General features: G+C 43.0%; 1 protein-coding gene across 7 annotated transcripts; it reads left to right on the forward strand.

Moving 5' to 3' along the window:
• Nucleotides 1-207: 207 nt before the first annotated feature.
• On the forward strand, nucleotides 208-13,816 carry OSR2 (odd-skipped related transciption factor 2). 7 transcript variants are annotated; one of them, XM_024105285.3, is made up of 4 exons: nucleotides 208-368; nucleotides 10,262-10,994; nucleotides 12,014-12,113; nucleotides 12,942-13,816. In XM_024105285.3, the coding sequence occupies exons 2-4, from the start codon at nucleotides 10,339-10,341 to the stop codon at nucleotides 13,122-13,124; spliced, it is 939 nt and encodes a 312-aa protein (XP_023961053.1). In that variant the 5' UTR covers nucleotides 208-368; nucleotides 10,262-10,338; the 3' UTR covers nucleotides 13,125-13,816. The 7 variants fall into 7 exon arrangements, with proteins under 7 accessions (XP_023961053.1, XP_065438248.1, XP_005291704.1 ...); XM_065582176.1 differs by having other exon boundaries at nucleotides 228-368; nucleotides 13,024-13,816; XM_005291647.4 differs by lacking the exon at nucleotides 208-368 and adding an exon at nucleotides 5,448-5,997 and having other exon boundaries at nucleotides 13,024-13,816.
• The last annotated feature ends 9,194 nt before the right edge of the window (nucleotides 13,817-23,010 follow it).

Here is a 23,010-nt window from a genome sequence, read left to right on the forward strand (position 1 = left end):
GTAGATGAATTGTGACGCAGTTTTCACTTGTCTTGTGTGTGAAATGTGCAATCACAAATGCGTAATTTGCTGCATGGCATAAACACACAAATCACGTCGGTATTTTACTGGTGTCATCCTGTAATATCTGAGCATTTTGAGTTTAAGGATGGAACGGGTGGGCAAGGTTTGCCTTAAAGACATATTCTCAGTCAAATAAGCCAGTCCACTAATTTGTTCCTTACAGTAAGAATAAACATTACATATGTTCATGTTCTCTTGGAAGGGATCCAGCAGTTAGAGAAACGTTGTATTTTAAAAATCCAGTGTAGCAGAGATTACTACAGCTGTGTTTGGATTGCTCCATGGAGTGATCGGATACAAATATGGTAAGTAAAGTAAACAGTATACTATGATTGTTTGTTGTTTCTTGTATCATCCAACATCACTTGCAGCTGATGTTAACACTGGTGGTAATAATGTACCCATTAATTGGCTCTATGTATGTTCTATACCTTGCTTGACAGCGGGTTATGACTGCTCTTCAGAACAGGCATTTAGTACAGAGCAATCTATGGTCACTTCTATTCTCAAAAGAGTGTCCTTTATGGTAAAACATTGTGATGGCGGAAGTCAGAAAATGAACAACAGTTGTGTGTGTCAGTCTTCATGGAAAACCAAGAAAAATATCTCATAAGCCAGAATCTAGACCAGCCTGTGTTTTATTTGGTTGGATTCTTTTCACGCCTCTGAAACATTTCACTTCTATTTTCATGAAGACATAGACAATCTCTACGTTACAGTTTAAAATGACGATTAAATTAAGAAAAATAGCAGCTTCTCATGGCCAAAAGCTCACATGTTCAGGAGACACACGAGATTTCTAAGAGAATGTGATTGCAGCTGATAAATTAAAATGCATCTATGTCGTAGCTCTTCGCGAATAAAGAACGACATTTTCTGATATTTCTTCATTGTTGGTTTAAATTGGCAACAGGCAGCATTTCCCCATCTATCATAAGTTTACAGAAAAAGAACACGTCTGCTAGCATTCTAGGACTTCGAGTTTTCCTATCGTCCGAAATAATGTTTTCGAGTTACAGAAAAGTGCAGTAAAACTGGCGTTTCCGTCTCTGAGTTCGCAGAGTTTTAGCTGACTTTAATCATCCGCCTGAGTATTTTTGTATATATGCTTCAAAGGCTTTAGAGACATAAACTAATGACCCTCGCGTTTAAGGTAGTGCAAGTTGCTTCCTAAACCCTGATTGCTTTTCCGTCAGAAGATGCATTGAATTGTATTTGTCTTGGCAATAATCAGCATACAACGAAACACGTTCCTATTCTAAGGCGGAAAGAAAGATTGTGTGGAGGGGGAATTTGGGGAGAAATTGACCAAGGCGGGTCCGTGAGCCCAGAGGGTTTGGAATCCCGAGAGAGCTCCTCAGGCAGGTGATTCCCTACACAAGATCTGCACTGCAGTACCAGCTCAGGTGAGACGCCAGCTGAATCCAACGAAATCATCTGCATGAGGGCTGCAGGATCGGGCCTCCCTACCAGGACCACATATGCGAACCTGCAAGGCTGCAGTAAGAACAGCAGCTCGCAGTTAATCTGCGGTCTCTGTGTTTCCCACTGGACAGAGAAACTGAAGCTATTCTCCCTCCAGTTACTCCATCCTCTCACCGTTTTACATTCACTCCCACGCACATACCTCCCCGCCCCCACTTCCCAGAAAGAACGAGCTCTTGATCGTGTTGTTCTTCAGACTTTACTACAAAGATGCATTTGCCAAAGGCAAAGAGACTGACTGGTTTTCTGAGTTGTGGAAGTGGCGATGGGGGCAATAATTAATAACAATGTATTGGATTATGGTAGGGTCCATTATGTGCTAGGCGTTTTCCACACATATTGGAAGACAAGAGTCCCTGCCCCGAAGAGCAAAGGAGCAGAACTGCATCAGTCTCATAAAAGCATCCTTTGAAAGTAAAGTAGGAAAAAGGATCTCCTCAAGAGTCGTGCAGGGAGAGTGGCACAACAGTGCTGTTAAATGTTCTTCAAACTTGAAAACAAGACACGGAGCCCGATATGCCCCGCAGTGCAGGGAAATATGATCACAAGTATTTGCAGGAATGTGGATATTGTATGGGCATATGCTGAGCTATTTCAGACTTTAACATCTCTTGCGAAAATAAATAGTCACAATACAGAACCTCCCCCTCCGCCACCCTGATCACACCGCAAATTACAGCACCCTCCTGCCTATACACTCGAGCGTCCGGTGCAGCTCTTCCCCGGCTTTGTCTGCTTGCGCTTTGCGCAGCGGACACCTCCAGGGGGCGCTCCTGTTCTTCGGCCGCCGATTCCATAAGCTACTAGCTGCTTCCTAACAGAAGCTCCTCTGCCTGCCCCCCGCCCCCATCAGCTACACAGATCACTCCGAGAGCCTCCCCCATGCTCCGAGCAAGCTCCCCTAAACTGAGCCTCCTCCGCTCCTGTGCTGCCGATCGTTTATAATTAGACGTGTCCCCGGTGCAGGGGGGACGTGTGAACGGGCCGCTGGCGGGCTGGGTGTGTGAAGAGCAGTCGTATTGCCTAGAGCCGCGCTGCGAGTTGGGTTTGGGGAAGGTAAAGCAAAGGGAGAACCTGCCAAAGGGCTCCCCTGCTCCCTGAGTGGGGCTGGTAACATTAAGTGGAGATTTATGGGATTTGTGGGGATTTTGTATCCCCCCCATCCCCTAACAGATTAAACAGTTATTATGGGATTTGCTTGGGAGAATGACACCTGCCCTTCTAATAAAGTTGCAGCAGCAGGCCTTAGACAGAGTGGGCTTTATTCTCTATATACACACATATAGTCTGTAGTGCACAATCTGGGAAAGAGCTCTGCTAGCCCGGTTTCTGCTGCAGGGATCCATCTGGTGTCGAAATGATAAAGGCAGGGAGGATAAACGGTAACCCCCTTTGCGGAAGTGTCAGGCTTAAACGAGCTCTAGTGCCTGATCCTCCTGAGTGTGCGTGTAAAGAAGAGGAAATGGGAAGCAAAGCTCTGGGCTGTGCAGGTCCCCCGGCGGCTCCTGCTCCCTCATGGCCAGTCCCTTCTCCAGAGCTACGGCAGCTGCTCCTGCTGCCTCCAGACAGGCTCCTCCGCAGCCCCTCCAGTCCCCTGGCTCAGCTTGGTTTGCTGACTCAACATCTCTGGGGCTATTTACACCGATTGATTAAGTATTTTATGATGATTGTTCCGCTGCTGATGGGACCCTTTCAGCATCAAATTAATTCTCTGTAACATCTGCGTGGAAGGCTGTGCTGTGCTCTGGAAGTGGAGGGCTTACGGAGACATATGTTTAAGTCTATACTAAAGATCTCCCTGTACTTCAGTGGAAACCAAAACATGTGATTTGTTGAGTCATAGCACTGAAAAGACACCTGCTTATTGTTTCTTTTAAAATGGCTGGAGCACTTCAAAAATGACAGTATCGCCGAGATTACTTTAAATTTCTCCTATTCGAGTCCAGATACGGCGGGGTGTCTTTTGACTAGCTATATAGAACATAACAAGTTAACGTCGTTGGACTGATTTTATTCTTTTGACAACATATGGACCAAAAGGTGGCAAATGTGATATGAGAGATTTTGGATAAGAGAATGCGTGTATCGCTACAATCCCGATTTATTTTCATCGCAACGTCCCCGTTTTGTATCGGAATCATTTTTTTCCCTAATAAAAAGGGGCTGCAAATAGTGTATCTTGTGAAATAAACAAACAAACAAGGTTTATTTCTAGGGCGGGGAAGGTCTTATTTGTATTCTACAATCTCAGTGCGAATAAAGAAATCCTCTTCTACTTCGCCGTTGAAACAAACTGAGTTACTTTAGAATAAAACAACGAAGACATTAAAACCAGCTACGTTCATCTTGCCAATAGCCTCAGCTTTTTAAACGTGTATAATTATCAAATTTAGTACCCATGTACTGTGATACATCTTCAAAGCGCTTACACTTTCACGAATGGCTTAAATCGCTAGTTTTATCAGTGTAGAATGGTACAATTCACTGGTGCTCCTACTTCCAAAAATATTTTATTTTAAACCTTGTTCTTATTATGTTCTGTTTCACGAAGATACTATATTATTTTAATTAATATAACTGAGTTAAATTTTATTTTATAAATAACACTTTTTAAAAGAAACAAAACAATTACGTTAATCATTCATCAATAATAAAGAAAAGAAATATTTTAATGTAAATATTTTTGCATTACCCTCCTTAATATGTAATATTTTAAAATTTCCATTTCTGACATTTATTTACCTAATTTATTTCATTTTTAGTTTTTTTTTTCAAAAGTATCAAATATAATAAAATAAATAAAGTGGTTCCCATGAACCCTCTATTGCTTTTCTTTTTTCTTTTGCGGGAATGAACTAACCAGTACAATCCTTATCTTGAACATTATTAAAGTACACTTTTAAATGTCATTTCACCGTGTGCATTTTTGTTCTTATTACACGTTGCTGTGAGCTCGCCTTTCAGTCCTCCATGCTGATGATAAAATCAGCTCCCCCTACGATATCTTCCATTAATGTATAACAAAAGATACAAATATTATTTTTAAAAAATCAGCCTGAATACAGTAAAAATCAACCGGGCTGCAGTGAATGACGTAAATCAATATATTTCTATTGACCAAGGAACTAAAAATAAAGAGTATGTGGTTCGTCATTTGGTCTATATTTAGAAGTATTTCCATCCTAATAAATGGAAATTTCTATCGAAGCTACCAGTTTATCCCAGGTGTGTATATCGGCATGTACACTACAGATACCTACAAATCTGGATTCGGTCATTGAATATTGAAGATGCATTTAAGAACCTGACGTAGGTTTAAATGTTGTTCTAAAGGTTGTCTTGGAATTTTTATAGAGTGATAGAAATTTCGTAGATAAAAATGTACTACTAACTGAAAGTTACCTGCATCAGACAACTGTACATACAACTCCCCTGGGAAATATGGACAGCTAAACTTCATGCATTCGGAAAAAATTAGAAGTATGTACAGAAAATAGCGTTATGCTATAAATTATCTTGGACAGAAATACACAAGTACAGGCGTACAAAGTATCATTGTAAACATTACGTTATGTGCCACCTAAGCAGGGAAAATGTAAGGGCTTTTAGGATTGAACGGAGTATATTAAGAATGTAAAGTGAATTGTAGCAGTAGGGGAAAGTTCTTGCAAACTGCTCCAAGCAGCTCTATATCCGGGGAATTGGGACGGTACAGCACTCCCTGCAGCTGATGTAGGCAGGGACAGGGGCATAGGCGGGGATATCTTGTTTTATGAACGAGCAGAGGTTTCTCAACGGAAAAAGTCACCTTAGGTAACGTGAAAAGAAATAGGGGAGGGGATGAGAAAAGAGAGCACTGCCCCTTTAAAACCCTGTTGCTACCCAAACACAAGTAAACAGTACAGCGAAAAGGGAAGAGAGGCGGAGCTGAGGGAGGGCTCGGAACTTTACAACCCTCTGAACGTTCCATGTTGGGCGGGGTCAGAATACTAAAGCAGTGAACGTTCGAATGTGTGAGGCTTGGGGTGGGACAGCGGGCGGGGACAGTGCTCCACGCCACTTACTGCTGAAATGTGATGGACCTGGGAGGGGGAGACTCAGACTTGTATCAAACTTCGCAAGAGTCGAAGGCAAGAGGCTCAAGGAGAAGGCGAGGGAGAGTGATTAGGAGAAAGGTCTCTACACAATTCCCCAAGCAAGCGAGGACTGTACACACTTCCGCAGCAAGAGTCCCAAAGACAAGGAAAAACCCTTGAGTAGTTTCTAACCCTTCTCTTCTCCCCCCTCCTCCACAACATGCTGAAAGCTATTCGGACTCAGCTTTGCTGAACTCGTATGGTGGAGTTTTCCGCCGGTTCGATGTGGATCTAATGACACTGCAAAGACACTAGGATCGCTTCTTGAACTTTGCGTTGTGAGGGGCCCTTTGGGAGAAGCTCATTGTGGTAGGTAAGTCACTCACAACTCTGTTACTACCACGTAGCAGCTGTGAGAAAGTATGCATTGGACCGTGCCGTGAGAGAGACATCAAGGATTGTGTACCTAGGTATAATATGCTATCGTTTGAAATATGTGCTTCACAAAGATAATTGCACTGCAATGTAGCTACAGTCACCGAGAATGTTCATATTGAAAGGTGTCGATGTTTAATTGAGTATTCGGAGATTGATTATAAAAGTAAATCAGCAGTAGAGCGTGATCATACATTTCCTTAAACATACTCAAGTTAAACACTGAAATATTTGTCAAAGAGCTTTCTAACAGCTAAGCGATTCCTGAGGAGAGGACAGCATTTCTAGGTTTACTTTCAGTTTGAATTTCTGCAATCCTTTATGCAGTGCTAAGCAGATGTGTTCTCTGCGCAGTGCTTATTCTATTAGCACATTAAATAATGTTTGAAGTATGTTTTCTGTTTAGGGTCTCCCTAAGAAGTTTTGGTTTCTCAAGAAATTCTGGACTGGGCCTTTAATATTAAATAAATCCTGAGCAAAGCGAGGTGCATGCACGCATTGCTTGATTAGCTCAGTGTGGTACGATCACGCTGATAAGTTCCAATCTGTGTTCAACTAGGAGTTTTAGGTAGCAATAGCGATAGATGTACTTTGACTTTCTGCACACGCTAAAAAAGCGTTTGTGTATGGTAGCTAAACATCGTCACAGCCTACCTGTTATCAGTGAACAAAAGCAATATGTTGTTTCACTTTGTGGATCATCAAAGACAGCTACTTTCTCTACTTAACAAATTGCCATTAGAGGAAAAAGAAAATCCGCGCTGCTGAGGAGTAGGTCAAAAGTAAGCAAGCAGATAAACAGAGACCTATTATGCAGATACTAGCCTTAATTTAATTAAGTACTTTGAAGGGAAAGGGAAAGGGAAGTGCCGAGGTCTAAATAACATCCGTTTTTTTCCTCACCTTACTACAAGTAAACTTTAAAGGGGGAAGCACATACTATTGCACTTTCTGGTCTTGTGTGTGTATGCGTGTTGTTTTAATAAGATAAAGTCAAGTACAAATGGCAAACCATTCATTATGGTCCACTTCATAGTATACTCGTTTAATTTTTAAAAACATTCATAATAAATAAAATATATTTTAATAATACCTTTTACAGAATTACATTATTGGTATGATTCTTCGTCATATTAATGCATGCGCTATATACAATTGGACAAGCACGTATAATAACAAAAGATGAAGGTGAAACTTACTAAAACACTACAGCTCCCTTCGGTAACTTTTAATATCCGATTTTTTTAATGATAAGGTTCAGTGAACTGAAATTAACCTGTGAACGTGTCGTATTGGCCAAAACTAAAAAGAGGTCTTAATCTTCTTTACCTAAATGGACATTCCTGTAATGTATTTGAATGTAAATCAAACAGGGGTGATGCTTTACAATAGTACTGCTATTAGTAAGTCTTTTAAAAAATCTTAGGTGTCTACATTTAAAAAATCATAAGTGTCTTCCATCTTCTGGACTTCATAGTAAACAACAATACACGCAAATAGAAAAAATTCCTACGTGGCATGATTAAAATAAAATGAAAATGTGAATGCGTGATATAAAATGTCTGAGATACATTTTTCAAGCAGGACAGTTTGAAAGCTAAATTCTGTATGACAAACGTGTGTTTTGGCAAAGAACCCGAAAATACAGCTTTCCAGCTCAAAGGAAAAGCGTGGTGCCATTCAAATATACGTGTAGTGTATCTTGTTTTGTGTAGTGAATTGGTTTTCTGAGGAAATCGGTAATACTGAGGATATATGCTATCAGGGGATGCACATTTCATTGAACTAATGGGTGGAGAATGTGCATTTAATCTTTGAGGGCAGAATCTTTCAAACTTTTGAAAATTACATGTCACGATTTCCATCCCCAGAACTCCAAGGGCCGTTATACTCTGTGCCCCATACCTATGGTTTTCAGGCAATCCAATACCTATTTCTGGATTCCATTTCACGTGATAAGGGAAAGCGACGCCGCTTGTTTTGGTCTGAAAAAATAATTTGAATCTGATGGAAATGTAACCGTACCAAGAAAGAAAACGAATCAATCAATAAAAACTTGAATTTGCTCCGTGCATTGCTTTCTAGTTTAGCCCAGAATGCTGGCCTGCTGCGGCTCTGGTGTGTGAAGTGAGAGCTCCCTGATTAAACATGGAAAATGATTAGTGGTGGGAAAGTTGATTAGAAATGGCGTGTATAGTTTCGGTTGAATGGACTGAGTGAAACCCTCTGACTGTCACACACCTCTCATTAACTCCCTTCCTGCACTCCCAGATCGCATACCACAGCTCAGAAGGGGTTCATTTCATTAATAAAACCCCTTGCGCAGGGCTGCTGCTGCTGCCTTCCTGAGTGGAGCCGAGAAACACAAGGTGCGGGCCCAGCAGCACCCGGCAGAACCAAGGGCACAGTCCTCCACGAATACTCTCTCACGTATTCATGCTCTTAGGCAACTGATCAAAAATGAAGAGAGCAAATAAACACGAGAGCGGAGGCTGTTTCTGGTGTGAGGTACCGAGCAGGAAAACAGCAGTAGGGCCCTACAGCTGGACAGCCAGACACCCCGATCCTGTACAATCTAGAGTACAGCCCAGGTTTTTCATTCAGAAATGCCTAATTCCTGAAGCAGCCCCGCGGGTGTGACACATCGACCCGCGTGCGGGTGGAAGTCCCAGCAGGCAGGAGACACCGCACTGCAGCGTCTAGGTGCTTTTGAACAAAATAAATCACATTTTCCCTCACATTTGAAAACGGGGGAATCCAGGACGTAGCCAACAAATCGTGGGTCAAAAGCCCATTGGAAAGACGGCCCAATATGCCTTCCTTAATAAGGAACAGAGACACAGAGCAGAGACGCTCGGATACCGCAATAGGCCACAACACTAACCGGGAAGAATCAATAACACGCCGGGAAGTCGCTAATGCAGTGTCCGCCGATCCTTTTCTGAAGGGAGTTAGTATAATACTAACGCAGACAAGGAATCTAGGCCTGGGAGGGGGATAATCTGCGGCGTAAACCCCTCAATGTCCCGGAGCACTGTCCAGTCAGTGAGTAGTAACGCTGGCTGTTTTGCACCGCAGGTTATTGTCTGTCTCTGGTGATGGTAATAGGAGTTAGATAAATTAGTATATTAACGAGTTTGCAGCCCTCCTATCTATTCCACCGGGCACCATTAGGCAGAGGAGGTTTTCAATAGCAGAAACACATCTCCATGAAATCTAGTCTGGAACACCGCGGTCCGGATGGAGGAGAGGAGGGGGATTTATTTATTTGGAGGTCTAGAAAAGTGAATATGTCCGTAGGGCTGCAGAGGCCTCCGAGCCTGGCCACCTTTCCTCTCCACAGATGGCGTTGCTCTCCCAAAGCCCTTCTGTGTGGCGTTGCTCCGACCATCTGGAAGGGATCTGAGCGTAAAGTGGATTTATTTAGAACCTGCAGTGCTGGAAACGTGTTGCTTTTCTCTCCTTCAATTATCTTGATAAATGAGTTGTTGTTGAAGGAAGAAAAATAAGCACCCGAGTTAGAATAAACTAGGCTGCATTGTCACCTCTAGCCCCCAGCCCTGAACCTTGTCTTGGTTCCCCTCTTAAGAGAAGACTGTAAATTTGCGCATATTCTCCTGCCCTCGATCTCCCAAGAAGGCCCCAGAGGTGAGGTGTCTGCCTCAGCGGCTGCTTCAAAGCCTCGGGGGAATCAATAAGTCTGAAGAGGAGGTTTGAAGTGACTTCTGGAGATAAGATCGATGTGAAGGTAGCACTGAATGCAGAATGAAGGCGTTCTGCTTCTCACTTCTATGCAGTGTGCGGCTAAAACCACTTGTCTTCTTGGTGGGAGTTCAGTCTCTGGAGATATTTTTGGGACGGGGGTGTGGGGTTGAATGACAAAGACAAACCAATACGACGTACAGCCCTTTAGGAATCGATGCTCGCCTTGCATTCACTTTTTCGGCTGTTGTGAGTGAATTGAACCGGACGCTTTGTGTTTTTCTTACTCAATCCAGAGAATTATTTGTTGTTTCTTTTCCTATTCTCTGGGATCTGTGCAAACACGTACAGTAGTTGTCTCTGCACGGGTGGCACTAGAGCAAAAACAAAACAAAAACAAACCCCGACCTTGGAACACTTGTTTGAATTTTTCGATTGCCTCAGTCAATGAGGAACGCGCTGCATTCAGTAAATTCTCTTTCCCCCTCCCTTGCTTACAGGATTTTCTGTCGTTGTTGTTGGAAGTTCAGAAGTCACGAAGAAAGGTAAAGGGTTCTGCTTACGTCCCTCTGGGAAGATGGGAAGCAAGGCTCTTCCGGCTCCGATCCCACTCCACCCTTCACTGCAGCTCACTAACTACTCCTTCCTCCAGGCTGTGAACACCTTCCCAGCAGCTGTGGACCACCTACAAGGTCTTTATGGACTCAGCGCGGTGCAGACCATGCATATGAACCACTGGACATTGGGATATCCCAATGTGCATGAAATCACCAGGTCTACCATCACGGAGATGGCTGCAGCTCAGGGCCTGATGGATGCCAGATTCTCTTTCCCAACGCTACCTTTCGCCACACACCTCTTTCACCCAAAGCAAGGGGCCATCGCCCATGTAATCCCAGCTTTACATAAAGACAGACCCAGGTTTGATTTTGCCAATCTGGCCGTGGCCGCCACGCAGGAGGACCCACCAAAGATTGCAGATCTGACCAAGCTGAGTCCAGGACTTGGAAGTCCCATCTCAGGGATCAGCAAACTGTCTCCGGACAGAAAGCCCTCCAGGGGCAGGTTACCTTCCAAAACGAAAAAAGAGTTTATCTGCAAATTCTGCGGCAGACACTTTACCAAATCCTACAACCTGCTCATCCACGAGAGAACCCACACAGACGAGCGGCCCTATACCTGTGACATCTGCCACAAGGCCTTCCGGAGACAGGACCACCTCCGAGACCACAGGTGAGGGAGGCAGCCACAGGCAAGCAGCCTTCTCCTAGCTCCCCCCAGTGAAAGGCAGCTGCTATTTCTCTCTCTAGATGTCACATCAGAAACTTTTCCTATTATTTACTACAAAGGTTCCGTGGGCTCCGCCAGGTTCAGATCACTGCACAATAGAACCTCCTCCCAGGCTGTCAGCATGTGGACAATCTGCTGCTAAGCTAAACTCAAGGCCCCACCGATCTTGGGCCGCTGTGAATTTAAGAAATATGCCCACTTTCCTTATACTTTCTCCTGAGTTTTACATTAGCTGTAAAGGTTTGGTGGATTCATCGCTTCCCACGTAGAGGCATTTCGGCTTCTCCAGCAGGGAAGCAGTGGCAAACCAATCGACAAATTAATTGACAGCTGATCTTCTAAGGGGGAATAGCAAATAAATATGTAATTTTTGTGGGTTGGACATGTGATTGTATTTGGAGGCGAATCTATTAACTGAAACAAATATTCCCCATCGCTGATAAGATTGTAATAGTCCGGTAAGGATAGTATTTACAATCTGGTTTTAAGAGTTGAATGTAAAGGTAAAGGGCCAATTCCCACGCCCCCTTGTTCAGGTTAGTAGTCCCGGGAAAATTAGTAGAACTTCAACCAAAAATTAAAATAAAATAAAATAGACGAATATGTATGCCCAATCCTGCTCACACTGACGTTTAACGGCAAATTTCCCATTGACTTAAACGGGAGCAGGATTGGGACCAGTTTGTGAAACAGATGATTTTTCCATCATGCAGTCTAATCTGTCACCAGAGAGGGCAATCTAGCGTTGATAAGAATTATTGTAAATGTTTTGAACTGATAAAGGAGGTTAATTATACGCAGAATTACAGAACAAAAATAATAAAAATTAATAATAAATAAAGAGTCAGAATTTCCCCTCCCCCACACAAAGTAATTATAAGATTAAAGAATCTCTAGAGCCTTCTTGTGGCTTTTTGAGTTTGTCGACAGCCATTGATTCAAACCCTTGTATTGACTTTCAGATATATCCATTCCAAAGAAAAACCTTTCAAATGTCAGGAATGTGGGAAAGGATTCTGCCAATCCAGAACTCTAGCAGTTCATAAAACTTTACATATGCAGGTAAGTTTAGCTCCAAGTCTATTATTATCATTATACTGTTCTTGTTCTTATCCTGTTTATTTTGTACAAACCCTTAAATAGCATGTAAGGTAAACAAATTTCGGAATGTGGTTAGGCACCTGAAATAATGAGCCATAGCTTGCCATTAGTTTTTAAAGCAGATCTCCCCAAATCTTTACTTCAATAAAGCAATCTGTTTAATAACAGGATATGGCCCTATATTCTTATTTTTCTTGATTAAGACATGTCTATTTAGTGTATTTAAAATATGCAATTCTTTTAGAAAAAAGCAAATAGAGTCTACTGAGGATTTAATTTACATAAATTGCTTGTGAATGTGGGTACTTATAAATGGTCTTTGTTAAATCTTATCAAATGCATTTCAATATTTTATGTTTGTAAAAAATGTAAGCACTGTAGGGGAAAAACAGCTTTGAAAGATTAATTGACACCTTAAAATGATTTGCCTGTATCCCAATACATTGTATATGTCTGTAATGGTTTAACTGTCTGGAGGAAAGCTCAGCCTTACTCATAGAGATGGCGTGGTGATTTGAAATTGAAGAATTGCACTGTACATTTTTTTTCTGTAGATTCAAGGGGCATGAAATGGGCTGAGCTGAGAATAAAATATACGTTGACAGACAGGATATTTCCAGGCAGTTAAAAGTGTCATGATTTTGTATCTGTTGAGGATTAAGAGTCTAGATTTATTTAAGTAGATTCCCTATACTTCATGTTAAGCTATGTAATAACAGAAAAGTAGTAAATTAATAAACTAGGTAGTTTGTAAAGGATTAATCCTTTGCTTGCTTCAAATCTGAACAGGAATCTCCACACAAATGCCCCACATGTGGAAGAACCTTTAATCAGAGAAGTAATCTGAAAACTCACCTTCTTACCCATACAGACATCAAGCCCTACAACTGTGAGCAGTGCGGCAAAGTGTTCAGGCGAAACTGTGATCTGCGGCGGCACAGTCTAACTCACACCCCGCGGCAGGACTTCTAGAGCAGCCAAGGACCTGCACCTGCCTCTGCAGCTCCAAGTTGCTAATTTTGCTCAAGGACTTAATTGTAGAAAGCTACACACACACACACACACAGGGGCCGAGACCGCATACCACACTCCAGCAAAATTCCCTTAGGGAGTTGTGGACTGCAGGATCGGGCTCCACTCCTATCCACACAAAGAGCATATGCTAGTCTCTTGTAGATATTCGCAGCTCATTTTAGAGCTCTGTACAGAATGTGGTTTTATTTTTTTTTTCGTATTGTCCTGTTGGATGCACATTGATAACAAATCTGAGAGTCAAAATATCTTTTAAAAGTGTATTTCAAAATAAATCCCCCCCAATACCTCCTGCTCTGTCGTATTACTTTCCTAAACATTTTGTTCTTCTGCTGTGACAGCTGCAATAGTAACTTATATTGAATAAATTTCCCCATCTGGGCAATTGTATTGTCACAACGTTTCTGAAAAGTGTTCTTGTTTTCGCTTTTATGACTGCTGCTTTTGTGTTATCTATTGTAAAATAAAATGAAAGTGCCCGTATTTACAACTCCATTGCTTAATAGCTTGAATGTCTACATTAAGTATTAGCTTTTGTAATTTTTCTTATTGAATTAACGACTTTTTAAAAAGAAATAGCTGCAAATAAACAGTGCCTGGGAAATAATGTATACAACAATCCCTAAACCAAACTGGCTTATTAGTAACTTATTTGCAATCAACCCATATATTGTAAAAGTCATCTCTTTTCCAAAGATTGCAGTAGATAGTCTCCTGCTATTAGACTTTGAACACTGGCAATTCACTAGAGTAGACAGGGACTTTATACTGCAGAAGACGATTCTTTTCTGATAGCTCTGAAAACAAACACTGGGACATAAATAAAATCCCATTGGATCCCATCACCCATGGGAAGGATCATTGTAAGTCCCAATAGCGTTTAACCAACTTCATTAACATTCCTATCAGTCCTAACAATCTGCTGAATGGCAGCGTTATCAGGGCTCAGCCCTGCAAAGCCGGAGGAGTTGCAGGCGCTTGCAGGGGTCGTCAATAAAAGCCGTCAGAATTGTAACTCGTACCTAGTTAAAGAAAGAGGATGTTTAAAATGTCTCCAGAATCATTAACAGAGATAAACCACTGCACCAGAGAAGCCAAACTGCCAGCACGCTGCGACTGCCCCCTTGTAGGAGACTCCCGACTGGATGCTCCAAATGCTCCATGCAGTTCCCCAAAGATCGTCTTTAAACAGACTTTAAAGCTAGTGTGGGAGTAAAACGACCTCCCACCCCAACCTCCAAGTGGCCTTGGGAGACTGGGGTGGGTACAATCTCACCACAGAAAGGGGGGGAGGGGTCTGGCACTTCGGTTTCTGCGCCTGCAGACTAACGACGGTGTCCTGCTGTGCTAACGGTGCGAGGGGCGCCAGTGACCCGGCCGGGGAGGTCACTTTTCGTTCCAAAACGGGGCTAATTTTAATTCACGTGGCTCGCGGTGGCTTTCGCACAGTTGCAACACGAAACGAACCGGGTCAAACTTGGGAGGGGGGGCGGGAATGACCCCGCACATGCCCTGGTGCAGACAGCAAAGGCGAACCGCCCTGATGGGAAGACCAGTGCTGCCACTGCGGGGCTCAGCCCTTCCCTGGAGGGATCCCTCAGACCCATGGCCAGCGGCTACGGGCTCGCCCAGTGCTGGTACCCCTCCTCGGACCCCCTGCACAGTCACTGGCGGGCTCGTCACGGCCCCCTGCTGGGACCCCTCCTTATACCACGCGCACAGCCACTAGAGCGGCTCGTTCCGACCCTTTCTCCTGGGACCCGCCCTTAACCCCCCCGCGCAGCCACCCGGGGGCGCCCCTGTTTAGCCCCACGCTCAGGGAGGGAGAGAAAGTGGAGGCAAGAACCGCTCGTGGCCACTAGGCTCTGGTCCCCGCACTCCTGCGGCGGGGGGAGGGGATCGGAGTCCCGGCCGCACCCCCGGCCCGGTCCCGGACTCGCATTAACAGCTTGTTGGGGCGCGTTTTCCCGCTCCCGGCTGGCGCCTGCTCCGCTGCTGCGCCTCCTGAGACGCAAACGGGTGAGCGGGCTACGGCTGGCGAGATCGGTCCCACTGCCCGGGCCTGCGCTCGGGGAGAGCGGGAAAGCTGCCCCCTCCCCCGCTCCTGGGGGGACCTTCGTGCCCAACTCGGGGGGAGGCTCAGCTTCCGCCTCCCCTGACCTGGGGGGCTCAGCCCCCGCCGTCTCCCTCTTTCCCCCTGCTCTGGGGGGGTCAGCCCCCACTGTCTCTTCCCCCCTTCCTCCATCTCTGGGAGGGGGCTCAGCCCCCACTGTCTCTTCCCCCTTCCTCCTGCTCTGGGGGGTGGGGGTGGGGGCTCAGCCCTCACTGTCTCTTCCCCCTTCCCCCTGTTCTCGGGGGGGGGTCAGCCCCCACTGTCTCTTCCTCCCTTCCTCCTGCTCTGGGAGGGGTCAGCCCCCACTGTCTCTTCCCCCTTCCCCCTGTTCTCGGGGGGGCTCAGCCCCCACCATCTCCTCCCTCCTGCTTTGGGGGGTTCAGCCCCCCATCATCTCCCCCCCGTTCTGGGGACTCTCCCCATGCTGTGCAGAGGGTTGAACTGCTGTGTGCTCTCTCTTCCTCTGCAGCGCTGAGCCCCCCATGCCCACCTGAGTGTGCCCTATGAGAAGGAGGTGCCTCTCTGAAACCCACATACGAGCGGGGCATGGCTCCTCCATGGAGAAACAGCTGTCCGAGAGTAGGGTGACCAGACAGCAAATGTGAAAAATCGTGCCGGGGGTGGACAGTAATAGGAGACTATATAAGAAAAAGACCCCAAAATCAGGGCTATCCCTATAAAATCAGGACATCTGGTCACCCTATCCGAGAGCCTGGCTCTGCTGGAATCTTTTGCCAGCAGTGTGCGCTGGAGCGCAGCACAGTGGTATGTCTATGCTGACAACATGCCTTGTGATAGTAAATGACATGGCTTACACTGGTGCAGCATGTCCATGCTAGGAACCTGTCTAGCCTATGTCAGGAAATGTGTTAACTAACCCATGTTAACTAATACCATGCCAAACACATGTAACCGTTGAGCCCAGACAAGAGCAGGCTTGTTTAAAAGCATGTTAGCTATCTACAACCCCCAGAGTGGTCTATATTTGTTTTTGCACCATTCCAACATGAAAAGGATGGAGAATTGGGCTGCTACATTCACCGGCCAGAGTAACCAAGCCTTTCAGGTCCAAAGGCTAAGGGATAGAGTCCAGTCTCCAAGATCATATTTCAGTGAGAAACTATTGGCTGTCTCTAACTCATCAATTCCTTGACTCCATTCCTTCTTCTTTCCCTGGTCCTTTGTTCTTCTTCCCCCCCCTCCCCCGCCCCTTCACCTGTCTCCTGTACTCTGACATCAGTGTTTCCCATCCACTAATCCATTCACTGCTCCTACTCCTAGCTCCTGATCTACTCTGTTCCTGATTGACTGTTTCTCCAACTTCCAGTGTGCTCCCATCCCCATAATATGTTACCTACCTCCAAGTCTCTCTCTACCTCTTTTTCTCAGTGTCTGGTCCCTAAACCTAGTGTCTCCCTATCCCCAGTCCCAAAGGCATAGTGGGCCAAATTTGTCCTGGGGTAACTCCATTCAAATGGAAGTATCCTGGGGTGAATATGGCCCATATAGTCTCCCCGGGACCAGGCTCCATTTGCAATTTGTGTAACATTTCTCTTTACCAAACCAAATCAAGAGGTGATGTACAAGTATTTTTTTGTATTATTTATTAGTATTATTGTAATATTGTACAAACACAGAACGGCCCCTGTCCCAAAGAGCTTACAATCTAAGTATAAAACAAGAGGCAACAGATGTCAATAATCTTCCCATTCTGAACAGAGACACATGCTGTCACTTCATATTCTCAGTGCTTCAAAAAACTCACTGCACATTTTTTGACTGAAGTTAAGAGTCCAGGCAAAGACTAGTGTTTTTAACAGTCACTTGTTCCCTTGATTTTTTTTAAACCAGTACCTCTAATCTTAAAAAGCCAGTGAATATTTTAAAATTTCTCTCTGTGATCATGCTTCACTATGCCACTGTGCTACACTGCCCTGTCCCATGGCCCTCTGACAAGAATAGCTTTCTTGGGCACATGGAAACAGCACTGGTAATAATCAAATAATAAATATGCTGAAATATAACAAAGAACAATTAATGGCTCATTGTTTGGTTTTAAATTTGTTTAGCATAGTGCTAACAGATCTGTAAAGCTCTCTTTTGGGCAGAGGTCATGCTTTTTATTATCTCTGTATAATGCCACCCACATTTGTCACAATGTAAATAATAAATATAATAATGAATAACTTTAGCATTAGCATTAATTTTCACACAAAGTATATTTTTTTGTTCTACTGGAGACTTGCTGCTGACAATTACATCTGCATGCTCTGGTAACCCACTGAAGTTTTCTAAATTCCCTTTTTGCCCTGTTTTTGTTTAATTTAATCGCTATCCCCATCTCTTTTTTTACTTGCCCATTCTATCTCCTCCTTTCCTATTTCCCTGTTCTGTACGTCTCTCTGTATTTTAGATATTTACTAGGTATAATGGTATGAAAGGGAAAACTTGGGCTGAATATCTGAAAAAAACTTCCTGAAAGTGAGATCTGTTAGCCTGTGGAAAGCAATTACTCTTCTGTTCAGGGGTTGAATTGAGGGGATACAGGGAGAGGGGAATGGTTGTACTCTTCCAAACTCCACCCACAAAATAAGCTTTGTCCGTATTAGTTGCTAAAATGAGATATGCTCACATTGGATTGTGCAGATGTTCAAAATATGTTTGTATGTGCTTGCTGAGCTCTTCTGGGCTCTTTGAAGACCTCTGTGGGGTTTGAATACGCCTATAGGCTCGGCTAGGCTCCTGGTGAATGGCTCCTTTTTCACTGGGGATAAATAATAAGTTATGGTATCTCCCAAACACCACCCATTTGTGGCACCAAAATGAAATGTCACTCAGTAAATTGTGCAGAACTGTGATCCTCCCTCTCCTTTCTTACATAAGGAATGAAATAGTTTATAGTGTCGACATTTTATTTATCATTGCAAGGCTGTCTGAGTTAACGCCTCACTATATGGATGGGCGACTTACACCACTCAGAACAATTACTCCAAGGTCCGTGCAGACTCTGATATTTCTGTAACTGTTACACACCATTCACATTTTTCTTCAGCCATAATAGCTAGATACTTACATTTTTTGTCAGACTGGACAGAGCATCACAAAATGTAATTTAGGGAGCAATCTTGCCCTGGCAAGGAATGAGCTAATTAGTCTTTTTCAGCTCTCATTGCCTCTGTTCCTTATCTCTTTCTCTGTCTTCTCTTTTAATTTACAACCAAATCTTGGGTCAGGTCTATACTAGGAGGCATTTCCTGGTATAAAAATATATGGTTGCCAGTATAGCTTATTTCAGCCCCCAAACAAAATAAAATATACCAGCAGTTTTGCTGGTATACCTGTGTTTATATTAGCAGCTTTTGCCGGCACAGCTATGTTGGTCAGGAAGCACACCTCTTTACATCTCTGACCGACATAGCTGTGCCAACAAATATGTTCAGAGTAGACCTGACCTTACTCTTTTCCTGGTCTTTATTGTCTTTTGGAGCTCATTCCTCCTCATCCCACACCTTTCAATAAATATTCTCTTTCCTGTGCCTTTCTAATGTCTACATTAGAAATGCAACAGAAACACAGGTGCAGTAGCGCTTCAGTGTAGACACTTGCTGCAGAGACAGAACGGGTTCTTCCCTCTCTAACAGGTAGTAGCTTGGTCAATGGAAGAATTTTTCCATCAACATAGCAGTGTGTACACTAGGGCTTAGATCAGCTTAACTACTTTTCTCAGGGGTGTGAATTTTTCACACCCTTGAGTGACTTAGGCTTTGTCTACACTGGAACTTCATCAGCAAAACTTTTGTGGTTCAAGGGTGTTAAACCCCCCCGTCCTGAATGACAAAAGTTTTACCGACGCAAAGCACCAGTGTGAACAGCGATTTGTTGATAGGAGCGCTCTACTGCCAACAAAGCTGCTGCCGCTCGTTGTGGGTGGAAATTTTTTGTCAGTGGGAGAGCTGTCTCCCGCTGACAAACAGCAGCTACACTGTGCGCCTTTTAGCAGCACGGCTGTAGCAGCACAGCTGTATCGCTAAAAGGTCGTAGTGTAGATAAAGCTGTAGTTGGGTCGACTTAACTTTCTAGTGTAGACCAGCTCTTAGGTGTTGTACATTCTGAACTCCTTTTCTCCAAGATCTTTCCCCTGCTCTTTTCCCTCTGCCTCTCTCTTGCCTTTCCATATCTCTCCCTCTGCTTGTGTCTCAACCTTCCTTGCTCCTGACCTCATTCTGACAACTCAGGGGTAGTCTACACTAAAAACTTAAGTTGACCACACCCCTGAGAGATGTAATGAAGCCTATCTAAGCCCTGGTGTAGACAGTGCTAAATCAATGGGAAAATTCTTCTGTTGACCTAGCTGCCGCCTCTTGGAGAGATGGATTTACTACAGCAAAAGAAGAACCCCTTCCATCATGGTAATAAGTGTCTGTACTACAGCGGCACAGCTGCAGTGCTACAGTCTGTAGTTTACAGTCTGCTGTGAGACTCCTATAATGCTTCAGCAGCCCTCCATACTTAAATAATACTGTGGCTTCCTCCTTATTGAGTATTTGTGAGAGATCTTGTACATTTTAGTTTTTGAGAGATGTTAATTTTTACAGGGAAAGGAGATTGATGTTTTTATCCAGATGAAAAGGTAGTAAAATTATTTTGTTACTGACATTGTTTATTAGGCACCATCACTGAAACTGTCAGCTGACATCCTTTGGCATCATTACTTTTAGAGGAAGGGTCTGACTCACTGCCCGAGGTGTTTTGAGGATGTTTCAAGGTGTGTCAGCTGCACTTCACGTCAGTACACCTTGATGTATCTCTTTGGCACGGATTGAAAGGTACAGTTTCTAAATCTCCCAGTGACCCATTATTTATGGATCACTGATATGATAGAATGTAACTGTTCCTGTCTATCATGTTAATGCAAGTTTGCCTATGTACAAAACAGCCTGTATTCCAGGGATAATACTGTGCATGCACAATTAGAGCGCATACTAAAATCTTTGTGAAAAGATTATGTACATTGGGCATTTTCAAAACTTAATTATTGTAGCCATTTTATTTATTTATGTGAACTGTTTAACTAGAAAAAAATAAACACAGAGTTCACAGTGTGGAATTAGGGCAATCTGAGGCTCTAGGCACACCACAACACAAGCCACTCCATAGGTCCACCTTTGTGTCCTCACTTTCATGTTGAGGCCCCACACTCACTTGGATTGGTGATGGCAGAGGGGACCCATCCCTTCCCAGGTTGGCCAGAATCTGGGGGAAGTAAGGGTAGCAGCAGTAAGGTCCCCAGCACTTACCCCGGAACAATGTATCTGCTTTTGTGCATGTCAGGGCACACCATCCTTCTGCCACACACACAGTCCCCTGCACCTAGCCCCTACCCCAGAAGAAGGGGATCTTAATGTTAACACCCCATTTAGATGCACACCCTACAGAACTATTGTTTCATACTTTTGGCAGGCTCAGGCAGGCATAACTGTATTGGTTACATTTGTGTCACATCTTCAAACTTCTATTCACAGCATGGGGGCTAGAAACATACATTTTTTAAAAATGAAAAATTAGAGTCTGCTGTAATCTCATGACTCTAGCAGCTTGGACTCTAGGCATGGGATTATAGTACCTATGCCTTAATAGTTATAGATACAGCATTTGTTTGTTTGTTTTTCTACTGAGAAGACTGGGGTCTTATTTAATGCAGTTTTCCAAATAGGTAACGGAGGCATACAACAGGTTAATTCCCCAAAGTCACACAATAAAGTCGTGATTCGTCTGAGATCTCAAATCAGAAGCTTTCTGACTCTCAGGCCTTTGCTCTAACAGTCACTGGAACACAACATTTTAATTTTACTGAAATATGTAAAGTATCCACAGTAGGGGATAGCAATCTGAGGAGTATCTTCTTTAAATCTGAGCCTTTGTTTTTTTAATTACAGGAACACAAAGAGTATTAAATTCCCAAATGCCTGTTATATCTATATCTATAAAATTAATAATGCTTATATGTATATGTATGTGTGTGTGTATAGTGAAATCATGTTCCCTCCAAAGAGCAATCTAAATGTACTACAGTAGGAAATTTCTGAGCTAATTATAACATCATGGTAGCAAAGATGTTGGTTGAGAGCTGACACGTTTCTCTATTTCCCACCCCAAAAATCCTTTTGGCTGAAATTTCTCCTGCTTAATTTTAACCCAAAAGATAATTTGTTGGCTATTTCAAAGAAAATCGATTCAGTCATTATTGAGGCCCCCTACATGAGGTTTTGGCCAGTGGATCTACATAATTTGAGGGCCCTCTTCTCACATCCATGACTCCAATGTATGCCTCTTCTCTGCCATAATGAGATTGCATCTTCAATTTCAAATGTTTCATGCTCTGAGGCATATACACTGTGGATTTCATAGTTTAATAGTTTTACGGTGTGAACACATGATTAGTTTATCTAGTCTGACCGCCTGCATAACAGGCCACAGAATCTCACCCCGTAATTCCTGCATGTAGCCAATGACATCTGTTTAAATTAGAGCATATATTTTAGAAAGCTGTCCAGTCTTGATAATACCAGATGATGCCCTCCTCCATGATTGAATGATACACAGAACAACTACAGGCTCATATGGACTTGGCATAAATTATAGAATTAAACAGTTTTTGGTTGAAAAAGAACCCTTTGTAAAAACCAGAAATTTTCACCACAAACATTTTTAATTTATTTTTCCCTTTCTTTTTTGTTGTTGTTGATGAAATTGGAATATGTCATTTTTATAATTTATCATTTTCTTCCCTCCCTTTTTCGGTGGCCAAAAGAAAAAAGTGAAGTAATAAGGAAAAAAGAAGGAGAGAAAAGTAAAACAAAGCAAAACAAAAAACCCAACCACAGAAAAACTAAAAATTTTAAAATAAAAAAAATTGAAAATATTTTTTTTGAAAATTGGATCAAAATTTCCATGAATATATTGAAATAAATGAAAGATAATTTCAAAATCAGCAGAGTAAAAAAAGACTAGAAAGTTTGTTTCCATTTTTCAACACATTTTAAGTCCCTAACATGCAATCTGATCCTAGATGTGCTGCACAGTGGGCAATTTTTGCATGGTATTATGGGATATTCTCTCAGATTTTGGGAATTGTGGGGAGAGGGGATCAAACTCCCATAATTCCCCCTGCTGTATCCCCAGATGTAGATGCATGGATGGTTTATTATTAATTATTATTATTATTTTATTGTATTACTGTAGCACCAACATGACACAGCTCAGATAAGGGCAGCATCGTTGTGGTACATACAAAAAGTAAATGACTGTCTTGAAGAGCTTCTGATCTAAATAAACAAGACAAAGGGTGTTAAATGTCACACAACAGATCATTAGCAGACCTAGAAACCAAACTCCTGAAGATTTTATTTGATGTTTTTATTCATAAATATCATTTCAAACATTTGGTGTTGGAATCAAAACATTGACTTTTTACCTACTCTGGATGTTTATCAATATGTTTTCAAGTTTAGAGTAAGAATAATTAAGATATTCACGAGGTTTTTAATTGATGTGAAATGATGTAAATTTAAAACATAGAACATAGAAGCCCTTCAACACAGAATGACAATGGTTAAGCAATAATATATTATTAGGCATCTTGCTGTTAATCCTGATGTTCTGGGGGAATTTTGTTTGAGGCACACTGTGGGATTGGGTGTTTGTTTTGGAGTT

This window comes from Chrysemys picta, chromosome 2, assembly GCF_011386835.1.
Source record: "Chrysemys picta bellii isolate R12L10 chromosome 2, ASM1138683v2, whole genome shotgun sequence".
Lineage (NCBI taxonomy): Eukaryota > Metazoa > Chordata > Testudines > Emydidae > Chrysemys > Chrysemys picta.